Raw genomic sequence first — 20,068 nt, forward strand, 5'->3', positions numbered from 1 at the left:
TGAGACACCAGAGTAGTATTAAAATCTTGTCTAGTGCTTAGAAGTTTGTACTACTCATGGTCTGCCAAGATATGGTGCTAAACACTACAAAGAAGAGTTTTCCTGCAATGCAACTTATTGAATTCATGGTAAATTAGCGCAACATGACAACGAACTATTGCAAACTAAGTCACAAGGTTCGAATTCAAGTTCGACGAGGGTAAAAATTTGGGAAAAAAAATCGACATTAAATTTGACTAATACAAATTTATTTATTTTTATATACAATTAATATATCCATAAAATTGTCAAAATAGTTTGACATTTCTAAAGAATTAAACTAAATAACTCAATATTATTTTAAAATAAAATAATATTATATTAAAGATTATAAAAATTCCGATGAAGTTAAGAAAGGGTAAAAATTTGCTGAAACTTGAATTTCATGGATGAGATTCAGCATATCCTGTGACTTAGATTGAAACACACAGATGTTTTTGCAGAGTCCAAAGTCATCTCAACAAAATTATTCTCTAGCATTGGAGTACAAGAATACCACATGTCCCTAACACTACAATCTGCCTCACACATATGGAGTCCATATACATCTCTTGAGGAAGTAGTGGGTATATCATACCATACTCATCCCTTTCTCAGAATTAGAATAGAAAGATACCAAATACATTCCTTGGAACTCAGTGGAATACATATAAGATTTCACACTAGGAAAACCAAAAGAAATGTAACACTCTTGAACAACTCCATATTCAATTTTCAGAAGTGGGTGATGTGCAAGCTGAAAGTTGTACACCCCACACAAGGAAGTCTAGCTGCCAGTACACAAAATGGAAGCACCAATCATTGAGCACGTGTGAATGCACCAGAGAACAAACAGGAAGACGTAGATATTTTTCTAGCAGATAATGTATATGTAAGAGTACAACCAATTAGCTCTCTTTCAAATGGAAAACGGATCAATATACCTTTGGGATATTGTGGATCATACATTGATATTAGCAAGGATAAGTGAAGTAGCATATAAGATCTAAGTAGCACCTCGTGTAAAGTAAACTAGCATTTTCATGTTAGCTTCTTAAATATATTCTATCAGCATAGAACATTCTGCTATTACTATTTAAGCTAAAACGACAACCTGTAACCTGGTTATACTACTGTTATAAAAGGCACCAAAAAAATTAAGAAAATTAGTTGATCAGGTAGTACCCTTGGGCCTATTATATTATCAGATAAACCTTTAGAAGAAGAAAGTCTGGAGAATAAGACTGTTTATGAGAAAAGGCAAACTCATCAAAGGCAAAAGTCTTTTAAAATGGAATGGGGGTTGTTATTAGCCCTAGCAGGCCTTTACTCCCCAACGAATTAGTCAATTATATATTCTAGCTACAGAGGACAAGTCATATGAATGTCATCATAAAAAACAATTAGTTTTGTAGGGCAAAATTATGATGGACTAAAAATGATGTAAATACTTAGAGACTGAATTTCTCAATTTCCTTGCTTAAGCTATTGAAAGTTGAAACATCTAGAACAAGACAAAAGAATGGGCAGTTTTAACATCATTTGTCATGCACATAAGAGAACGCGTAACTACTTCTTTGGGAAGAAAATGGATTAGAAAGGAAGGATGCTTACAAACAAATCATTGCTTGTTGTCTTCTTAACACATTTCACTTCAAGTCCCTTGAGGCTATTGGACAGCAATGGAATGTCTGAAGAATCACAATCAAACACTGAAATCTGTGGAAAATTCAGTTCTATAGCAAATCTCTCTGTCTTGCTTCCAAATGATTTGCCTTCTCTATTAAACTCTTCAATTTTCAGAGCAGTTAGCTCCCCGGACCTTGTGTGAAAGAGCACCAAATTGCGATTCACGAGACTGGAGGAGAAGAGGAAATGGGCAGATGCTAAAGTTGCATGGCCACAAAGGTCAACCTGCCACAAAACCATAACGATGAAAAGAGAAAATAATTGAAACACATGAGAAAATGTACAAATTAAGTCGGACCATATTTTCTTTCTAACATCTAAAAATGATTCTATCCAGGTAGCTACCATTTTCAGCCATTCTATGTCTTACTTAAGCCATGTCCAAATATTGTCTGTAAACAATAGTACCCACGCGAAAATATTACAAACTTCCACCCCTCATATCAGTTATGTCAGTCTGCAGTTTAAAAAGAGGAAGGACTAATGAGCAAAATGAGTTGTAGAGGAAATTTTTGATATAGTAGGGTTACTGTATCCTTGAATATTTTATAATATAATGAAGTGCTGTAATGATATAGAAGCAATCCAAATTGATTTTTCCATGCTGATTTCTGCCTGTGTCATCTTGAAGGAATTTCTAGAACTTAACATGTTTTTGATCATGAAATTGTTTGCTTTTCCATGAAGGTTTATCACAGTAATGTGTCTCTATTTTTCAGGATTTGCTAGAGATCCTCCTACTAGTATGTGTACCCACGATAATAGCCACATGTGTGAAATACCCATACATGCATCTTAAATAATCCACAACCAATACACAGTCAGTTTGGAATGAATGACAACCCTTGTTATCTATCATGTTGTGTCATCAGTCATCATCACTAATTTGACACTCCCATAAACTCCAGCCCCATCACCAAGCCATAAAAAGATAACAGTAGTGGTTCTCTATGTTTTTGAAAATCAGAGTCAGCTTATGTGGGCAGGGACAGCAATAAAAACTTGAATATTGGAATATTAAATTACAAATAAATTTTTTAAAATAAATTAAACAAATTTTAGAAATCTGCAAGTTTAAAAGCAAAGAAAAGGGTGCTGAATTTACAATGGTAATTCATTGACCAATGGCCCATCTAATGATATGATATTCATTTCATCAATCACCCCTCTAACCTGGGGGCGCATTCCCCACCCTCCCTAGATCCCTAAGTTTCAAATATCAGAATGTCCCTAAGATGTAGAGACAGGGTGAGACCTCCAACCACCACTGCCATGACGTCTTCGCGACTTCTGGGAGTTTCTAGTCTCCCAACATCTGAAAAGGATATTTTTTTATATTTCTTTTTTTCAATTTCTTTCTTCGGGATAGAGTTGAACCCTAGTTTGAGGTGAGTCCCATCCATTCCCTCCAAGCCTACTAAACCCCCTCGAATACTCACTTTTACTAACAATTTATTTTTTATTTTTTTCAAGAACAAAGAGAAAAGAGTGATTGAAGGAGTGAAAAGAGATAGGTTGAGTGAGTTCAGGTGAAAGAAGCTTGACAAGGAGCAAGAAGAAGAAAAAGAAGAATCTACACGAACATGAAGAGATTTTTTGAGCAGATAGTAGGTTTTTTGCAACATGAATACAAGGATAGGTGGTGGCACAAGGAAATTAAGCAACATGTGTGGTGTAGAATGGTTTGGCAACGTTCTTAGACTAAATGTGCACTTCCTCTTTATTCAATAAAATAGTGTGTTCTCGCATAAGTGTTTTGATCAATCTACAAATATCAAATATACAATTGAGATCAACAAGCTTTGGAGTGTTCCTAATGCAATGCAATTGCAATGCCTGCTATTTTGTCTTGTAATATACAGATTCTGCATAGCCAACCACATGCTTCTAATCATACATTGCATCAAAGAACAAGATCCATGTCAAGACCATTGCCCACTCATAATTTCGTAGCCCAATCATGGGATGGTAAAGGAAAACGAAAGTTGCAAAGTAATCCCATAGCTGAATTATTCAATGTGTAGTTGAAGGATGCCAATGGAAAATTCTTCTTTACCAATGGCATCCCATTTCATTAGTCCGATCTCCTTATTATAAAAAGATGATATCGATCGTGACAAGAGGGTCATCATATGTGCCACTAGGTAGCAAAAATTGAGGACAATGATCTTGTATAAGAACTATTCTAAGATAAATGTTTTGATGGAGAAGATGAAGGCATGTTGGGTGGAGCCTGGATACAACACAGTTATGGATGGATGGACAAACATTAGCAATCATCCACTCATCAACATCATAGTTACATGTATAGAGGGCCCATACTTTCTTAGGGTAGTTAATTGTACACAGCATTGCAACGATGTTGCCTTTTAGTTTGAGGTACTTAGAGAGGCCATTAAGGACATGGGAAAGATTGACTGGATTATAGGAGTGGTCAACAATGTGATAGATGTGCAATTGTTTATCTGCACCCACCATACTTCACATGCACTCTTCAGGAGCTTCATGAAGGAGTTCTTGAAACTAGTGAAGATCAGCTATGCATTCTATTCCATTCACTTGTAGAGAATGATTGAGTTGCAAGAGGCTTGTAACTCATAATTATGAATACAAATAGGAATTGATAAGTCGAGACCAAGACAAAGCATGGGAGAAGGGTGAAAGATATAGTGAAGAGTGATGTATTTTGAAGTGATGCAAAATACATAATCTCTATCATTGTTCCAAGTTTCCAAGTCATCAGATATAGGGATGGGGATGTGACTACCCCTTGGAAAGAGGTATGAGTGCATTGGTTTTATGCTAGACCAAATGAGGGCTTTTGTGCGAGAGTACCCACTTTGGCATTCTACAATGAGTACATTCAGCCAATCATTTAGCACAAATGGGACAAGCTCAACAATCCTAAGTGGTACATGGCTAGGCCTAGTAGAACTACATCGATTTAGGATGATGAGGTGAAGGCTTAGGGTGATGAGGTGAAGGCATGGTTCTTCAAGTGCATTGATAAGATGTATGAACCTAATACTATTGGTGTGATTTGCATTGAGAAGACAAAACTTGCCACTCTTAGGGGATATTCTAATGTGACTACATTGGATATACGAACTATGGCATAAAAGTACCCAGTTTTTGTGGTGAAACTATCATGGACAAAAATCAAAGACAACCATTCTGGGCAATCATTGTTATCTCAAGTTTCTAGTTTTTTAGTTGCTAAGAGAAATTGGTCTACTTATAGAATCATCCAATCTCTTAAGAGGAACACACTTACCTATAGGAGAGCAAAGAAGCTTGTGGTTGTACATACTGTTTTGTGTCTCATTGAGCACAAGACACGTGTTAAAAAAGAGAGTCTAGTAGCACAATGGGATGTAGAGCAAGAGGAGCCACCACAAATTGATGAAGATGCTACAACTTTAAATTTAGGGCTGGTTGGTGCTAGTTTGGAGGAGCTTGATGATGATGAGTTCAGTAATTTCAATGATGAGGAGTTTGCCTTTGGGGATGATTAAAGGCTTCCCTTCACTACATGTGGCATTTTGTACTTGTTCTGATATCATGCAACTTGTAGTAATCATATTTATCACATTTTTTATATAATAGAAATATCCAATTCAACAATTTCATTTGTCAAGTTGAGATTTATTTATTGTTCAAGTATTTCAGATTAAAAAGGAAATCTTAAATCTTACTGTTTAATATTTCCAATTTTGTTAGTTTACTAATTTGTCAAAGTTTCATTTGATATTTGTATGGCTGAACTTATGAATCATGATACTAGTTCGAGATGGGATGCTCCTTATTCACAAAAAAAGAAGTCAAGGCTTTTTAATATCTGGATCAGTTCAACATGCTGGACCCTGCTGAACTAAACCAGCTTGAAAAGATGATGAAAGATTAACACATTTCCAGTGATGCTCAGAAATCTGCTACTTCTATAAGTGGCCATGAAGATTCCACAGGCCTAGTGACAATACACCTAAAGAATATATCCTTGCAGGCTGGAATAATGAATTATTTGATACAGACTTTCTACAATCTCTCGAAACTAATGATGGTTGGGGCTCAGTGAAGAATGAATACCACTTTTCTTGTTATTTTTGAGACTTTTAAATATTTGATATACTCTGAGCCTTATGTTGCTGCTCTAAAATCTTTGTACTTTATATACTTCCTATTTTTGATATATGGGCTACTTGTCTGATATGTAATCAATTGTATAGCGGTGTTGTGTTTAGGTACTGAAGTAACTACAGAAATTTTGACACTTTTATGTTGATCATATTCAGCTGAACTGATTGTATCCAGTCCTTAAATTATTCGAATATCAAAGTTTCATTTGAAATGTAATTCTTATACATCTTTTAACTAGCTTTTTAAGTACTATATGTAATTGAATATTTTTTGGAAACAAGATTTCATTTTTTTTAAAACAATATGGTTTTCATGGCTTTAGATAAAGTATAGATGGGGTAAAGGGTTGACACTTAATATCAGTCTCAAGTCTTAGGGTAAGAAAACAATACAAAAAACAATATCCAATGCATTTGATAGAGCCCTTGATAATTTCACAATTTTGATGTGGCATAAAAAAATGAAAGGCAAATAGATGAGTGGATAAATCTAGAGGATATACACACAGAATGGTATGAAGATTTCTTTCATTTGTATGGAGATAATTTATCTTGGCTCATATTTTTTGAATCTTCTATAATTAATAAAGAAAATTATTTTCAGTCTAATTTTGATAATTTTCCTCTCTTTTATTATGAATATGGTCAAGAACTATAAGATCTCACAACTTCTATTGGAAAATTTTGTTTTATTGATGGTAAATCTTCTAATAATTTTTTTTAATCTAGGAACAAAATGTTCAGACAAAGATGACTGCACATGGTCATTGGAAAACAATCAAAAAGAGTGTTCAACATAAACCTTTTTTAAAACTTCAATTCACCTTGACAATTACTTAAATAACTCATTGAAATGTGTGTGAATGGAAATTTAATGAGGCTTGCATGTACCCATATGATATCTTTGAGAATGTAGACCAAATAACAGTGAAAGGGTTCATTCAAATCATCAAACAAAGTCTTGTCAAGCCTTATACTCGTAGTTTCCAAGTTTGAAATAATTGATATGTTCTGATTGTCAAAAAATTGGAAATTAAAATTTTGATTAAAAAGAAAAAAAAAAACTTTGAGCTTTCTGCTGCATAAGGCGAATTTATCAAATACAAAAAATCCAGATTTATAACTATTCAACTTGCCTCATAACTTCATTTCCAAGTTAAGGACAATGAAGAGGAAGAAGGAGATGCGACGGGGAGTTCAATATGGCTCTAAGATTTGTGGAAGAGATTTCCGAAGGGCATTGTGTGTTGTGTTCCTAAACAAAAAGGAATCACTCTTGATGTTGCTCTGTAATTAATTAATAATGTCTCTCAGAAATGGTCTAAACCACATAAATTGGTGTTTCCATTTGCATATGTTTTCTATTGCGCTGTTCTGTTTTCTGAGTTTTCTTCTCACATACTGGACAGCGTGTTATCCTGTTGTCACTTTTTTTATGTGCACATTTACTGTCTGAATAAATGCTTGATAACAATATGGATCACAGATTTTGAATCAGCATTCAGATCTGTTTTGAGGAAGATCTTACAGTCTGGATCAGGGAGTCATGAAAATATGGACTATCATGTCTAACTCACATATTCAATTTTCTTGAGTTTAAAAAGACAAATAAGAAACCAAATGGGATTAATTCTAAGAATGAATAAGAAAATCTCACGAAGAGGCCAGTTAGAATTGGTCACATAGGAATAAGATTAGTCAATATCTGGAAGTTATTATTTTGTCATACTCAGAAGCTAAAGACAGATAGCTATTTGTATCAATGCCAAAAGATCATTTTGGTCCTTCATATAAATGTATCAATCCAAGCCAGTAGTCAGTTGAACACTTATGGTCAGACTTGAACAGCCTTTCCCACCATAAGAATATTATATCAAATGAAACTTCTTTCGTCAAGATGGATGCCAGCTGCTCTCTGGTAACCCATCGAGGCCCTAGGGTCTATTTACGCAGTTGCAGCAGGATGACTACCTGGGACAATCAAGTTTTTTTGCTATGAATGTACATGGCACTTACAAAGAATATCCCGAAAAGCATCCATCAAACAAAGTTATACGACCAGTAGATGTTGCCATGGGAATTAGGCCTAAAATTACACTGTGTGAATAATAATCTTACTTAACTGGGGTCCTTTACAATGTACTGTGCAAACACTTATAAAGCATTGCATTGCTGTTCAATGGTTCACCAAAAATCACATCCTTGCAAGTAATAAAAAAGCAATAATATTAATGGCTTAATAGCTAAATCTAGAATTCAAAACCACAAAGGTGACTTTATTACAAAATGTAAGCCTTATTTTCCAGCATGCCCTCTTAAGGTTTGCAATACAAAAAAGAAACAACATGCTGATCAATTATAACTTCATATTCTTCAGAAGTTTCTCTTTGAAGATAATTTTTGGAACAGGTAGAACTCTATCAAGTTGCCTTGCGACTCCCATAAAAGTGCAGCTTCCAAGCTAAATTCTCAACCTATAGATACCAACTCCCTAAACTCACAAATCAGAAATCTTCTGACTCATTGGACAACCATCAATTCTGAGATTTATCATCAATGCTCAAAGTTGTCTCACGATCCTTGTAATGGTATAACTCCCAAGATCCACAAACGCCCAAAGTATCTATGCAGCCATCCATGCTGAGTTTTGTCTATGATAAATCTCTTTGTTACCTTCAACAAGAGGGTCTTTTAAATTAAGGAGTCATATCCCTATTAACATTTGTTGGAATTTCAATAATAGCATTTCATAAATCCTCACCAAATGCTATATTAATTTGGCTTTGAGATCCCTTTGAGAATGTCATTGGTGTGATTCTACAATTCTAGGTTGTGCGATTGATGAAGGGTGCTCCCCTTGCTACCACAAACACATAATAGAAACAAAGAAATAACAGCAATCAGCGAGAACAAAATATGAGCTTCTTATTATCGCCGCAAATGCGGAATTATAGAATTTTGAAATACAATATGCAAACCCACATGGGTGCCTTACAATAATTTGCAACATGGAGCTATGAACTATCACCCAAAGTTGTCCTAGCCAATGTACGAGCATTCCTTAAATAGACATTTTTACACCACCCGGGAAGTTTCTAGACATCAAACCCTAACCCTTGAGACTGACTAAATCTAAAATTATATATAGAGTCTGCTTGATACACCTTTGACACATATTTTGGAAATTTTGGTCGGCCCAACTTCGGAAGGCCATAACTTTCTAACTGTTGCTTCGATTGGCTATTATAACCACTTTTTGAAATCCTTAGCTTCTGATCTACGAGGCCCTACTAGCGCAAGCTCTAGTGGACCCCATTTCGAAGCCCATCCGGGGCCTCTATGGTCTTCAATGGTGAGCCTGAAGTTTCTATACCAAAAATCCGCAATAAATCCATGAATACTCATGATATGGCACTGATCTTCAACTGGTAGGTTGATATATCCAAGATGCACATCCACCTCTAAAATTAGGACATTTTGAGCTCGTATGACTGACTTACTAAGTAGCAAGCCTCCAAAAACAACAACTCTGCACTGAGACAACCCTTATTCAAGAAACAAAAAGGAAATATTTTTGGGTGATGCAAGATTGCTCTTACACCTAGGATGCTCCTGCATCAGTGACCTCTTTTCTTGCAATATCGACGTTCAGAGTCTTATTTTTCTTTATCTAATCTTCTATTGTTATATCATTAATATAATGTGCTCACGTGTCCAGAATCACCTTTTGAATCTCTTGCGATTGCTCTTTTTTCTTCGGAAAAGAAAATAAAATTCTACCTCCCCAAATTCCCAAATCACAAATCTTCCAAATTATTGGACAACCAAAGAGCTCCATCAAGTTGTTGTATAACTCTTGTAAGCGTATAATTCCCAAGATCCATGAACTCCTAAACTATCTACGTGGAGTTTCATCCATACTAATTATAATCCTATCTTCAAGAAGAGGGCTCCTTAAAAAAAAGTAGTCTATAAAAACTACTAACATGCTTTGGATTTTCACTAAAAGCATTCAGTTGATCCTCAACAAAGGCTAATCAACTTCATTTTATTTGTCTTTGGGCTTTCTTTTGACAGCATCACTGACCTCAATTCTATAATTTCAAGTTGTGTGACCTCTTCTCTTGCAGTGATAACATACAATCTCCCCTTTCTCTTCATTTTATCTTCTATAATTATTTTATGAATATATTGCACTTTCCTATTGAGAATCACCTTTTCTATTTTCTACAACTGTTCTCTTTTCTTTAGCTAAGAGAGCTGAAATCATATTTTTCATAAGGAATAAAATGACATTGTTGAATTTAGAAGCCCAGTTGCTTAACAAAATGGTTTTAATAACCTGATTCCTAATCATTTACTGAAGCTTACGCATCTGTTGTCCAATGAAAGATGTCAAATTGCTTATGTGGCTTGTCGTAGAACTTCCATTATCCATCAATCTATATAGCTGAAATTATGGGGAAAACATTGCATTCATTTTTTTTGCTTGAAACAACTTATTCAAATTATCCTATATTTTCTTGGATAATTTCTCTAGATCTAAATGACGTATTTCAAAATCAGAAGAAAATATATTGTGTCAATCCAATAACCTATTTGCATCTGTTGCTGGTTTCCCATTTCACTCCCTATTCCACATTCATCGTTGCATTTAATTTTTTATTTTGCAAACGCAAAAGTTGAGGCCTGAATATTTGTCTAATAAAATCTCCATTTTAGGAAAATGCCTCATAAATTAAAACTAATCTACGCCAAAAAGCAACCCAGCAAAGTAAGAAATTGAACCCTCACACCATTTCAATATAAACTACTTATTCTCCCTAATGTCGGCAAACTTCAGAGCTCACCATTCATTAACTAACTCGACAATTTCTATAGCAGCTTTACAAGTCTCAATATGAAGTATGAAAAAAGATATTTAAACGAATCATACCATCTACATTACCACATTCAGAACCCCAAAGTCGAGAGTTGATTCGGTCCAAATTTGTACAGTGCATATTCATTCGAAATTTGTCTTTTGACTGAGAAATATGCATTGAATTTTGTCGAAAGGACCCTGTAGGAATTTCCTACGAATTTAACTGACTTTGCAAATGCCAGCGTGAGTCAAGACAGAATTTGGATCAAATTTGGTCAAATTTGGTCAGACGTTGGTTATGTTGACTTTTCAATATAGTTTCCTTAACTTTTTTTTGACAAATACAGCCCTAAAAGTGACAGCATATATACACACCTTGGTAATACATGGCACAACTCTTATGCTTTATCATTTTATATTTTATCATAGCAAGAAGGTCTTCTCACATGGCACAGCATCTTCTCACATGGCAGTTACAGGTCTTCTCGCATTCTTTTCACACGGCGGTTACAGTCTTCTGGTCTTCTAGCAGGGAGTGTCTAGTCTTCTAGCAGTGAATTAAAGGTCTTCTGGCTGCTAGTACTGATGCTAGTGGCACTTTTTGTGCTTCACATTTGCAAGAGCAGAATGATGATGATTTGTTTGATGATTTCCTATGATATTAGATCACTGATGGCTGCTTATTAATGTTAACATTGTTGTTTTGAACTGGAAAATTGATCTGGTGGTGATTTTGGCATTTTGTTATGTCATTTGGAAAAAAACATTAATATATGTGATTGTATATTTTATATGTTGCTTTAATATTAGCATAGTAGTGTATGAACTTATTTATTGCCACATATATATACATTTATATTTATTTATTTTATTTTTGAAAAATATTGTTTGGACAAACCCAAAACAAATCCAAGCCAAATCCAAAAGAAATTTTGGACGAATTTCGAACCGGACTCTCTGACCCACATCCATACCAGAATCTGAACCACCAACTTAGCATAACATGAATACATTTACATTTATTTATTTTATTTTTAAAAATATTGTATGGACAAAACCCAAAACAAATCCAAGCCAAAACCAAAAGAAGAAACTTTGGATGAATTTCGAACCCAACTCTCGAACCCACATCCGTACCAGAATCTGAACCGCCAACTTAGCCTAACATGAATACTGTTGCTGCCTTCTTTCTTAATATATTTGCACCAATGAATGTTTTCTGATTGATGATATTCCAGCACTAGCCTTGTTTACTATTAGAAACGAAACATATTTGAAACTTGAAAGTTTCAGTATGTGTTCTAATAGATAAATATATAGAGCTCCTGGCTACAAAATAATCAGATATTGTGTCGCTGCACAGTGGCCAGTGAAAGAAGTGGATGTATGCAAACAAATTTCAGCCTTATAGTTGGCAATGAAGACAGTGAATTAAATCAAATGAAAGGCACCTGATATATCCTTACATCAAAAACAAAAATCAGCAAATATAAGACAAGAAGATCAGAAACCACCACGCAGCATACTAAATGGCATTTCCGCTTGACTATAAACATATTTCAGCTTTGGCGGTTCGCAGTGGCGGCAGCACATCAAATCAGATTAAAAGCTCCTGATGTGTGCTTATGTCAATGACACAAAGTAGCATATACAAGACCAAAAGACTATTGAACTACAACACGGCATACTAAACAACTCTTCCTATTGACTACAAGCACAACTTACAACAGCTGGAAGCTCTTCAGAAAATTACACAGAAAATAATATTAAGTAGCAGCACCATGGCCGAAGATCAAAATGGATGTATGCAAACAAATTCTAGCCCTAGCCACTGGTAATGATGGCAGTGAATCAAATCGGATGAAAGGCACGTGATACTTCTTTACAAAAGCCAGAAAATAGAGAATACACTTTGCAGCAGTTGGAAGCTATAGATAAATTCAGCTGGAAGCTATAGATAAACTATTAAATGAGAACGAGAACATTTATGCTGGATTCTCCCTATGACTACTGAAGAAAAATATCGACAGGGCATTGCTGGATTTTGCCAGCAACTGTTATGAAAAATGATATCTGAAACCTTATGTTCCTGATGGATCTGATTTGTTCTGTTTGCTCTAGTAAATAACTTTTCTCCATATAACCGCGTCTCTTATCTGGAGTTCCAAAACAGGGCTTTCTCTCACAAATTCTTCCAAAGCACGGGATCATAAATTGCTTTAATACTGTGTTGCATTTTGCAGGCATATTGTTCAATATAAACCATATTCATGTTCATTTATATCTTTTAAGATGTAAACACCACTAAATCACTAACAATAAGTTTATTTCAAAACGTAAATCTGTTATCTGGTAAAAACAAAAAACTAAACATACATCCTTCACTCACTGTACATAACCTTTCCATATAACATAGAGTATCACACCCATTGTCCTAAAAAAACGAGCATCAGTTGTCCCAAAAAGCATACATCGAGCAAAGGTACACAACCAGTAGAAGCGGATATGGGCATTCAGCATTGAGGAATTCGGCGTGCAGTATCATTAACATTTCGAAGAACATACGCTAGCAAACTCAAAAAATACAATTACGTCAGAAGTAAACCTTCTGTAATACTCAATCTTACCTGGCAGAAATCTCAAATACATAGGACCATAATACTCCCCTTTTCTCAATATAGTAGCACCTATAATGTTTTGCCAGCAATCCCAGTTAAGCACTGCCCATGGGACCATTCTGCACCTAAATTCCAGACATGAACTATCCATTCCAAAACCTTAACATAACCCGAATCCTAAAAGTGTGCCATCTCAATTTGAACTCAATCCAAACTAAAAAAATTTAGAGAGAACCAACTACAAAATCGCTAACCTCTGTTACGGGGGTGAACCATCTCAGTTCAAATTCTTCAGTCTCATTATCTAGAGCATTTCCATTTTGATAGGCATTTTCTCTTCTTCTTAGGAAAGCAGTCTCTGATATATTGAACTCTGCTGCAACGGCCTGCATCCACTCTGTATCCCTCTCCTCCTCCAACAAACATACTGCGGCAGGATTCCCTTTGAATGGTTTGTCTGTAAATGCATCAATCTGGAGGGCAAACAAGTATTCAAAAAAAAAGAAGAAGAAGATGTCAGAGGTTTAACTTAAAGCAGAGCTTTAGTAATTACATACCACCGCGTAGCTTATCGAGCCAGACCCATTTTCTGCCATTTCTATGAGATAGTGCTCGACTGGAAATCAATTCGGATCTGGCTCCCTAATTGAAAGCAGTTCTGTTAAATAGAATGTACAAACGAAAAGGGATCGGCCAAGTGACATGATTGGTACAAGTGATACTTCGTTTTATGTCGGATGCCGTGGAAGGGCGGCTGCTCATATTTCTATTGCGCACGTGGTCCTTAGATTTCATTTACAAAGAAATGAATAAAAAGATTTTAATAATGTTGAAGGGATTAAATTTCGAGGTAGGTATAAAGTTCTTTACATTTGAGCGAGATTCTTCTGGTTGGAAGAGTGAGGTTCTTTACGGGAGAGCTTGTCGCCTCTATGCCTAAAAAAAAAAAACAACTTCTCGTGTTTCATTTTTTTTTTTTTCAATTTTAGCGCAATTTTCATTTTATATTTGAACTTGATAGTCCTTTTGGATAGTGCAACTCAAGCAAATCAAGATATAGTTTGACAATTTCAGCATAATAGTAAGTCTAGTCAATATAAGATTGTTATCTAATATATTTAAGTTGCAAATTTTATTGTTAAAAATTTATTGTGACATTAAAAATCTTATTAGTTGTTCAAGTTTTGAGTTCAACTTGGCAATGTTGTATTAAGATCTGTGATTTGTAGGACAACTTCCGGGTTAAATGGTTGTGATTTTCCTTTTGACCCTAAGTGGAAACAATATGATCTAAGAACCTTTATCATCCTATGGAAAGGGACTCTAAGAGGTGTCGAATTATTGGTATTATTGGTCAATGGAAGTAGGACTTGCGAAGGATTAGATTATTTTTTGATTGTCCTGTGTTGGGCTCAACAATGGAATCAAGCTTCTTTTTGGGATAAAGGTCTTGCATGAGAAAGATTTCATCGCATTGAGCCAATATGAAGATGGGTGGGATTTCAAATCTAAACAACAAAATGTAATTTTTTATTTTAATTAATAGAAACCTCTCTTTCAAAACCAAAAAGAAAAGTTGGCTTTGAGATTCTTTTCTCTTACCTCGAGTTTTTTTTGGATTGTAAAAGACTATTATAATTTCATTTATATATTCTCATCTTTTTTATTGCCTTATTCTATTAATTTTCTTTCTTTGATTCTGAAATCCTTTCATAGATTGTACACTTCCAAGTTATCTTTATTAGATATGAATATTCGTGTTGGGTATGGAGTCCATCATGCATTGATCTTTTGTCTCTAGTGCCCTATTATGTACAACATTGGAAACCTTATTTTGCATTACTCATTAGGCACTCCATCTTGTGATCACATGCTTGCATCATATGTTTTTAATTTCTTTGTTGTGTCTGGACAGTAATGATTTAATGTCCTAATTACTCTCTCTTTTTGCTCTCAATTTTTCTTCATGTGACCTTTCTCCTCCCTTCAATGATGGTTATTCAAATTTTGAACATTTCTAATAGTTTAAAACTCCCACTGCTAATTTATCATTTATTGTATTCATGGAAATCTATTTATTTTTCCTAAAAGGATCTAATGCAAGACTAAGTTTTGATTTTGAGGTTGCTTATCTAAAACAATAAAGCTTTTTTATAATGTCAAATGCAGAGTGTTATTTTCTGAATGATGTTTGTTATAGTGTGTGTGATAGGCAATAGCTACTCTATAAACAAAACTGTTGTATATGTTGGACATGGAATTGTTGAACATGTACAAATGTTGAGGGGGTTGAATTACCATAAACCAAAATCCATCTATATATTAACTCTACAGAATATTAATTCAAATTAGTAGAAGTCAACAATGAGCACATAACATACACCGTACAAGAACACCAAGAATTTTATACAAAAAATCTAATGAAGGAAAAATCATGGTGAGAGTCAACTCATATACAAAACAAGTTTCCAAGAGGCTCATTGTCATAATTATAGCCAAGACATACTATCTTAGAGAAAGATATAATAGACCTATAAATTAAAGATCACTTTTTCAAAAGAAGATACAATTAAGTTACAAAGCAATATAGATCATATGAATAATTGTGGAAGAAGCATCTAACTAATATTGATAATGTAGTCTGAATTGAAGGCCCAATTCTTCTATTATACTGACTTTGCACACTTAGTTTGAATTGAAGCCCCAATCTTTAAATTTGTTGGTATAAATAAAGTAACTCGTTGAACTGGCAAACACAATATTTTAACAAGATAAGCAATGTATTCTTCAACAAGATGAAGATCATGGTTTGAAGCTCCAACAACCCTAAAACCAATGTTATTGGTGTAATGCACAATCCTCAATGTCTTTCCAAAATTGCAATCCCAAATCAATCAATGTAATAAAATGCAGTTGTCAAAATGTGATATTGAGTTCAAACTATTAAATTTTTTTTTGTGAAATATATCATGACTTGAAAAATTGATAGTAGGGTCCTCTCACCTAAATAATATAAAACCCTACAACACGCAACCATAAGATGCAACATGGTGAAATGGGGAGAAAGATACTAGCACATTGACATAGGAAGATGCACTAGTTCAACACTTAGACGATTTCTTCAATCACTCAAATATGATTTTGAGCACAAACATCAGCCACACAACACTCAACCCATGAAAACAACTACCAAGGTGAACAAAACATGTTGCCAAACCAAATTAAGAGTAATAATACATACCATAACTCTAGGCTACTATACTCACATTAACATGGCACAACTGCTCATAAATATATTTCATTATGCATCATTTGAACTAATACAATCACTCTCCAATATTCACTAATAACCATAGCATGTACCTATCGATTTGTTTTATTGACAACAAATATGTAGAAGTTGCCAATCCAACTTCATGAAGCCAAGATCACCTGCATGCAAAGTTAACCTGTTACCGGGAAGAATGGAATAATAAAGCAAGGGATTGGGTTCTGAAAATATGAAAGATTATATTATTAGACAAACAAATTAAAAAAGTATACAATGATTAATCCTTATAAACTATATTTGGTAATCTAAAATAAGAAACCCTAAAAAGAAATCATTTAATAATTAATATAATTATTAATGTCACTAATGCATAAAGTGTTATCTTAAGACAGAAGTAAAGATAACTTAATGATCAAGTCAAGATGACTTAATAATTAAGTTATTGCTTTATTCTTACACCCCAATCCCTTAAGACGAGTGATGGTAAATCTAAAAATAATGCATGAAAAGAAAGGAAACTAGAATGTAGAAAGAAAATGTGGGCCCCTGCAACATGGCTTGATGAGGTTCCCAATCACAATTAAAATTTTGTAAAGTAGATAAATGGAGAAAACCACATGGGAAAAAATCTACTCTGAGAAGAGATAGAAAGAATGTTGAAAAATCTAGTGAAGGACTGGAAAAACCTCCAAACTAAAGAGTGTCCCAGAAAATAGGAACAAAAGAATGATCATGAAGAACACCACTAAAGCATGAAGAAGTTACAAAGCTCTATCAAAAAGTAAGTTTTGATCTGAAGAACCTCCATTAAAATAAAATGTGACTAGTGTTTCCCCCACTTTTGTTCTTACCATGATAAAACAAGTGAACTTTAGATATCAAGTCAAAAGTGGTATTCTTCTATTTTTCTTATGGTGAGTCTAAGTCTAGTTTTCCTTAAGCTAGGAAATATTTATCAGGTTCCCTCATTTGACTTTTCTTCTAATGAATTGGGTGGGTTATCCTAAATTGATGTCTCATAATGGGTAAGTTTAGTATCTAACCTGATAAAGATCATGTTCCATTTACTCATGACATAATGCAGATATTCAAGGATGACTTTCAAATTCTCATTCTTTATTTTGAAACTTCTACTAGAATTTTCAGTTTTCCTTCTCCTCGGTGGGTTTCAGCCCATGAGGGTGGATTTTCAATCAAATGGAAAAGAGACAACAAAAATGTTAAGGAATGCTCAATCTTCTTAAATAATGGTGAAAGAACCTGGTCAAAGGTGGTTTGATTTTCTTTGAAATCCAATTGATAGCTTTTATTTAATTTGTGCATCTCTATTGCAAAGTTGACAAGTCAAATGGCTTAGAGATCAAATTCAGATCATTAGATGAAGACTAGATCAACAGATGGCATTTTGAGATGAAATTATAATGGTCCTTAGAGATGTATCTTCCCAGTTGTTAGATCTAAAAGATCAATGCTCACCACACGTTTGCAAGTGACTAAGGATAACCCATAGTTAATGCAACAAAGATGCGAAAAGTAACCAGAGAATTCAAATATTGAATAGTCACATAGTTGCTGGTGGTTAGAGGTAATCTAGAGTTAAGACGATGATGGAGTGAAATAATAGAATTAAAATTTTTTGTGTGATCACAGTTTGAGAAAATGCTAAGGAATAAACCATAGCAATAGTGCGAAAGAGAATAAAAGTTGAGGTGAAAAGTTTTTGCAAGATTGGTAGCTAAGAAGCATTCAAGACATTTTAAGTCGCGACCTGGTGAATATGATTACTGAATGCTTAAATTTCTTCATTCGCTTGGTCATGTAGTTTAAGTGAATGAGAACTATTATGTCACTAATTGAGTAGAAGCGTATAAATCACATGATCGTAGGGTTGCAAGAAGGTTAAGTTAATCACAAGTCAAAGTTGTGAAGTAGCAAAAATTGAAGATCGCAAGGTCGCAGGCAGTTAAGGGTAATCTAAAGTTAAGGTTGTGACAGTGCGAGAGACAACTGTGGTTAAGATGAACAGTTTTCGCAAGGTCACCAGTTAAGAAGCATTCAAGACATTTTAAGTTGCAACCTGGCGAAAGTGTTAATAGTTAAGACTTAAAGCAAATAATTGCATTGTCACGGATAATTAGGCAATTAAATATTTTAGGGTTGTGAAACTACAAAGGTACATGACGATTACACATGGTCATGAGGAGTTAAACTTAATTTTGAGTTTAAGTAGTGAAGCTGCGATTGGTAAACTAGGACAGTGATTGCATCGTCTCATGGTTAAAATACAAGCAGAAGTTATGAGTTGCAACCCAACGAAAGTGATAATAGTCAAAATTTAAAATAAATAGTCTCATGGTCATTGGTGGTTAAATGAAACCTAGAGTTAGCACAACGAAGCAACGAAAACCATTGATTGCATGGTCATAGGAGTTAAAGATAAATCATGAGTTAAAGTAGCAAAGTTGCGAAAAGACTAAAGATCGCATCATCACTAGCAATTTAAGTCAACCTTAGGTTAAGGTTGCGAACAAGCGAAAATCTATTGATCACATAGTTGCATTGGAAGAAGACATCTAATGAATGATAGTTGTGAAGCCACAAAAGCCAATCATCGCATCATTGTGTCCAGTAAAGATATCAAATGAATGATGATTGCAAAGAAGTGAAAAGGGAAAATCTAAAAAGGGTTTTAATGTTTTAATCATGATCATTGATAGAGGATCGATGTTAGAGATTTAAATCTGTAGTGACCGTTGGGATATGAAATACAATTTTTGGTGCCAAGATGACTACTACACATCAGAGAGGAATATGAATCATTTTTTAGGGTTTTTAAATATTTATGCTTCCTTTCTCTAATGTATTGAATTACAATCAGTAACCATTGGATTTCTAAGTGATTCAAGTGCTCTATTAATGTAATTGATGAATCTGTAACTAGCTAAGAACTCTAAGAAGGAACCTATAAATGTAACTTTGATAGTTAATGAAAAGGTCAACAATTTTTGGTGTGAAATACTCATTGTTGGAGAGACAAGTATTGTAGTGTTTGATACCATTGATTTACCATTCCATGCATATGTTAGTCTGTGTATTTCTTTCAAGTTAGATTAGAAATAAAAAAACAAACAGAGTTTTGTATTGAGCTTTTCAATTTAATGAACTTATAAGTAATTAGAGAATTACTAAAGTCAAAAGAAATACTTCTATTATAGTCTTGCATCTTAGCATCATATCATATCATTCTACATATAACTCATGCTACAAGTTTTCATAATTGCATGATTAATTACGTGGATTCATAAGATGTGTGAATTTTTGAAATTAATCTTATTTCAAGACCAACCCATTGCTCGAGTTCGTCCTACCTAGGTCTAACTTGGTTTACCTCTTCTATTCTCTGGTCAAGAACACCATAGTAGGATTAGAAATAAATAAATTCTTTGAAAATCATATATAAGGGAGCTATACC

General features: G+C 34.3%; 1 protein-coding gene and 1 long non-coding RNA gene across 4 annotated transcripts in view; both read right to left on the reverse strand.

Moving 5' to 3' along the window:
• Positions 1 to 13,961, reverse strand: part of LOC149571317 (uncharacterized) — a 31,006-nt gene extending 17,045 nt beyond the window's left edge. For 2 of the 3 annotated variants that reach the window (XM_089812871.1, XM_089812869.1), the window contains exons 1-3: positions 13,883 to 13,961; positions 13,580 to 13,798; positions 1,633 to 1,932 (exon numbers count right to left, since the gene is read on the reverse strand). In XM_089812871.1, coding sequence (XP_089668997.1) covers positions 1,633 to 1,932; positions 13,580 to 13,798; positions 13,883 to 13,921 — 558 coding nt within the window. In that variant the 5' untranslated portion in view covers positions 13,922 to 13,961. The remainder of the gene's footprint in view (positions 1 to 1,632; positions 1,933 to 13,579; positions 13,799 to 13,882) is intronic. The other variant, XM_089812872.1, reaches the window with a different exon arrangement.
• LOC149571318 (uncharacterized) lies at positions 13,017 to 13,417 on the reverse strand. The gene is made up of 2 exons (XR_016359802.1): positions 13,335 to 13,417; positions 13,017 to 13,141 (listed from the first exon to the last, which is right to left on the reverse strand). It is a non-coding gene; the product is annotated as an uncharacterized LOC149571318 (long non-coding RNA).
• Positions 13,962 to 20,068: the final 6,107 nt, after the last annotated feature.

The sequence above is a fragment of the Cupressus sempervirens genome, chromosome 2 (genome assembly GCF_028749045.1).
Source record: "Cupressus sempervirens isolate cs-2001-9-10 chromosome 2, ASM2874904v1, whole genome shotgun sequence".
Taxonomy (NCBI): domain Eukaryota; kingdom Viridiplantae; phylum Streptophyta; class Pinopsida; order Cupressales; family Cupressaceae; genus Cupressus; species Cupressus sempervirens.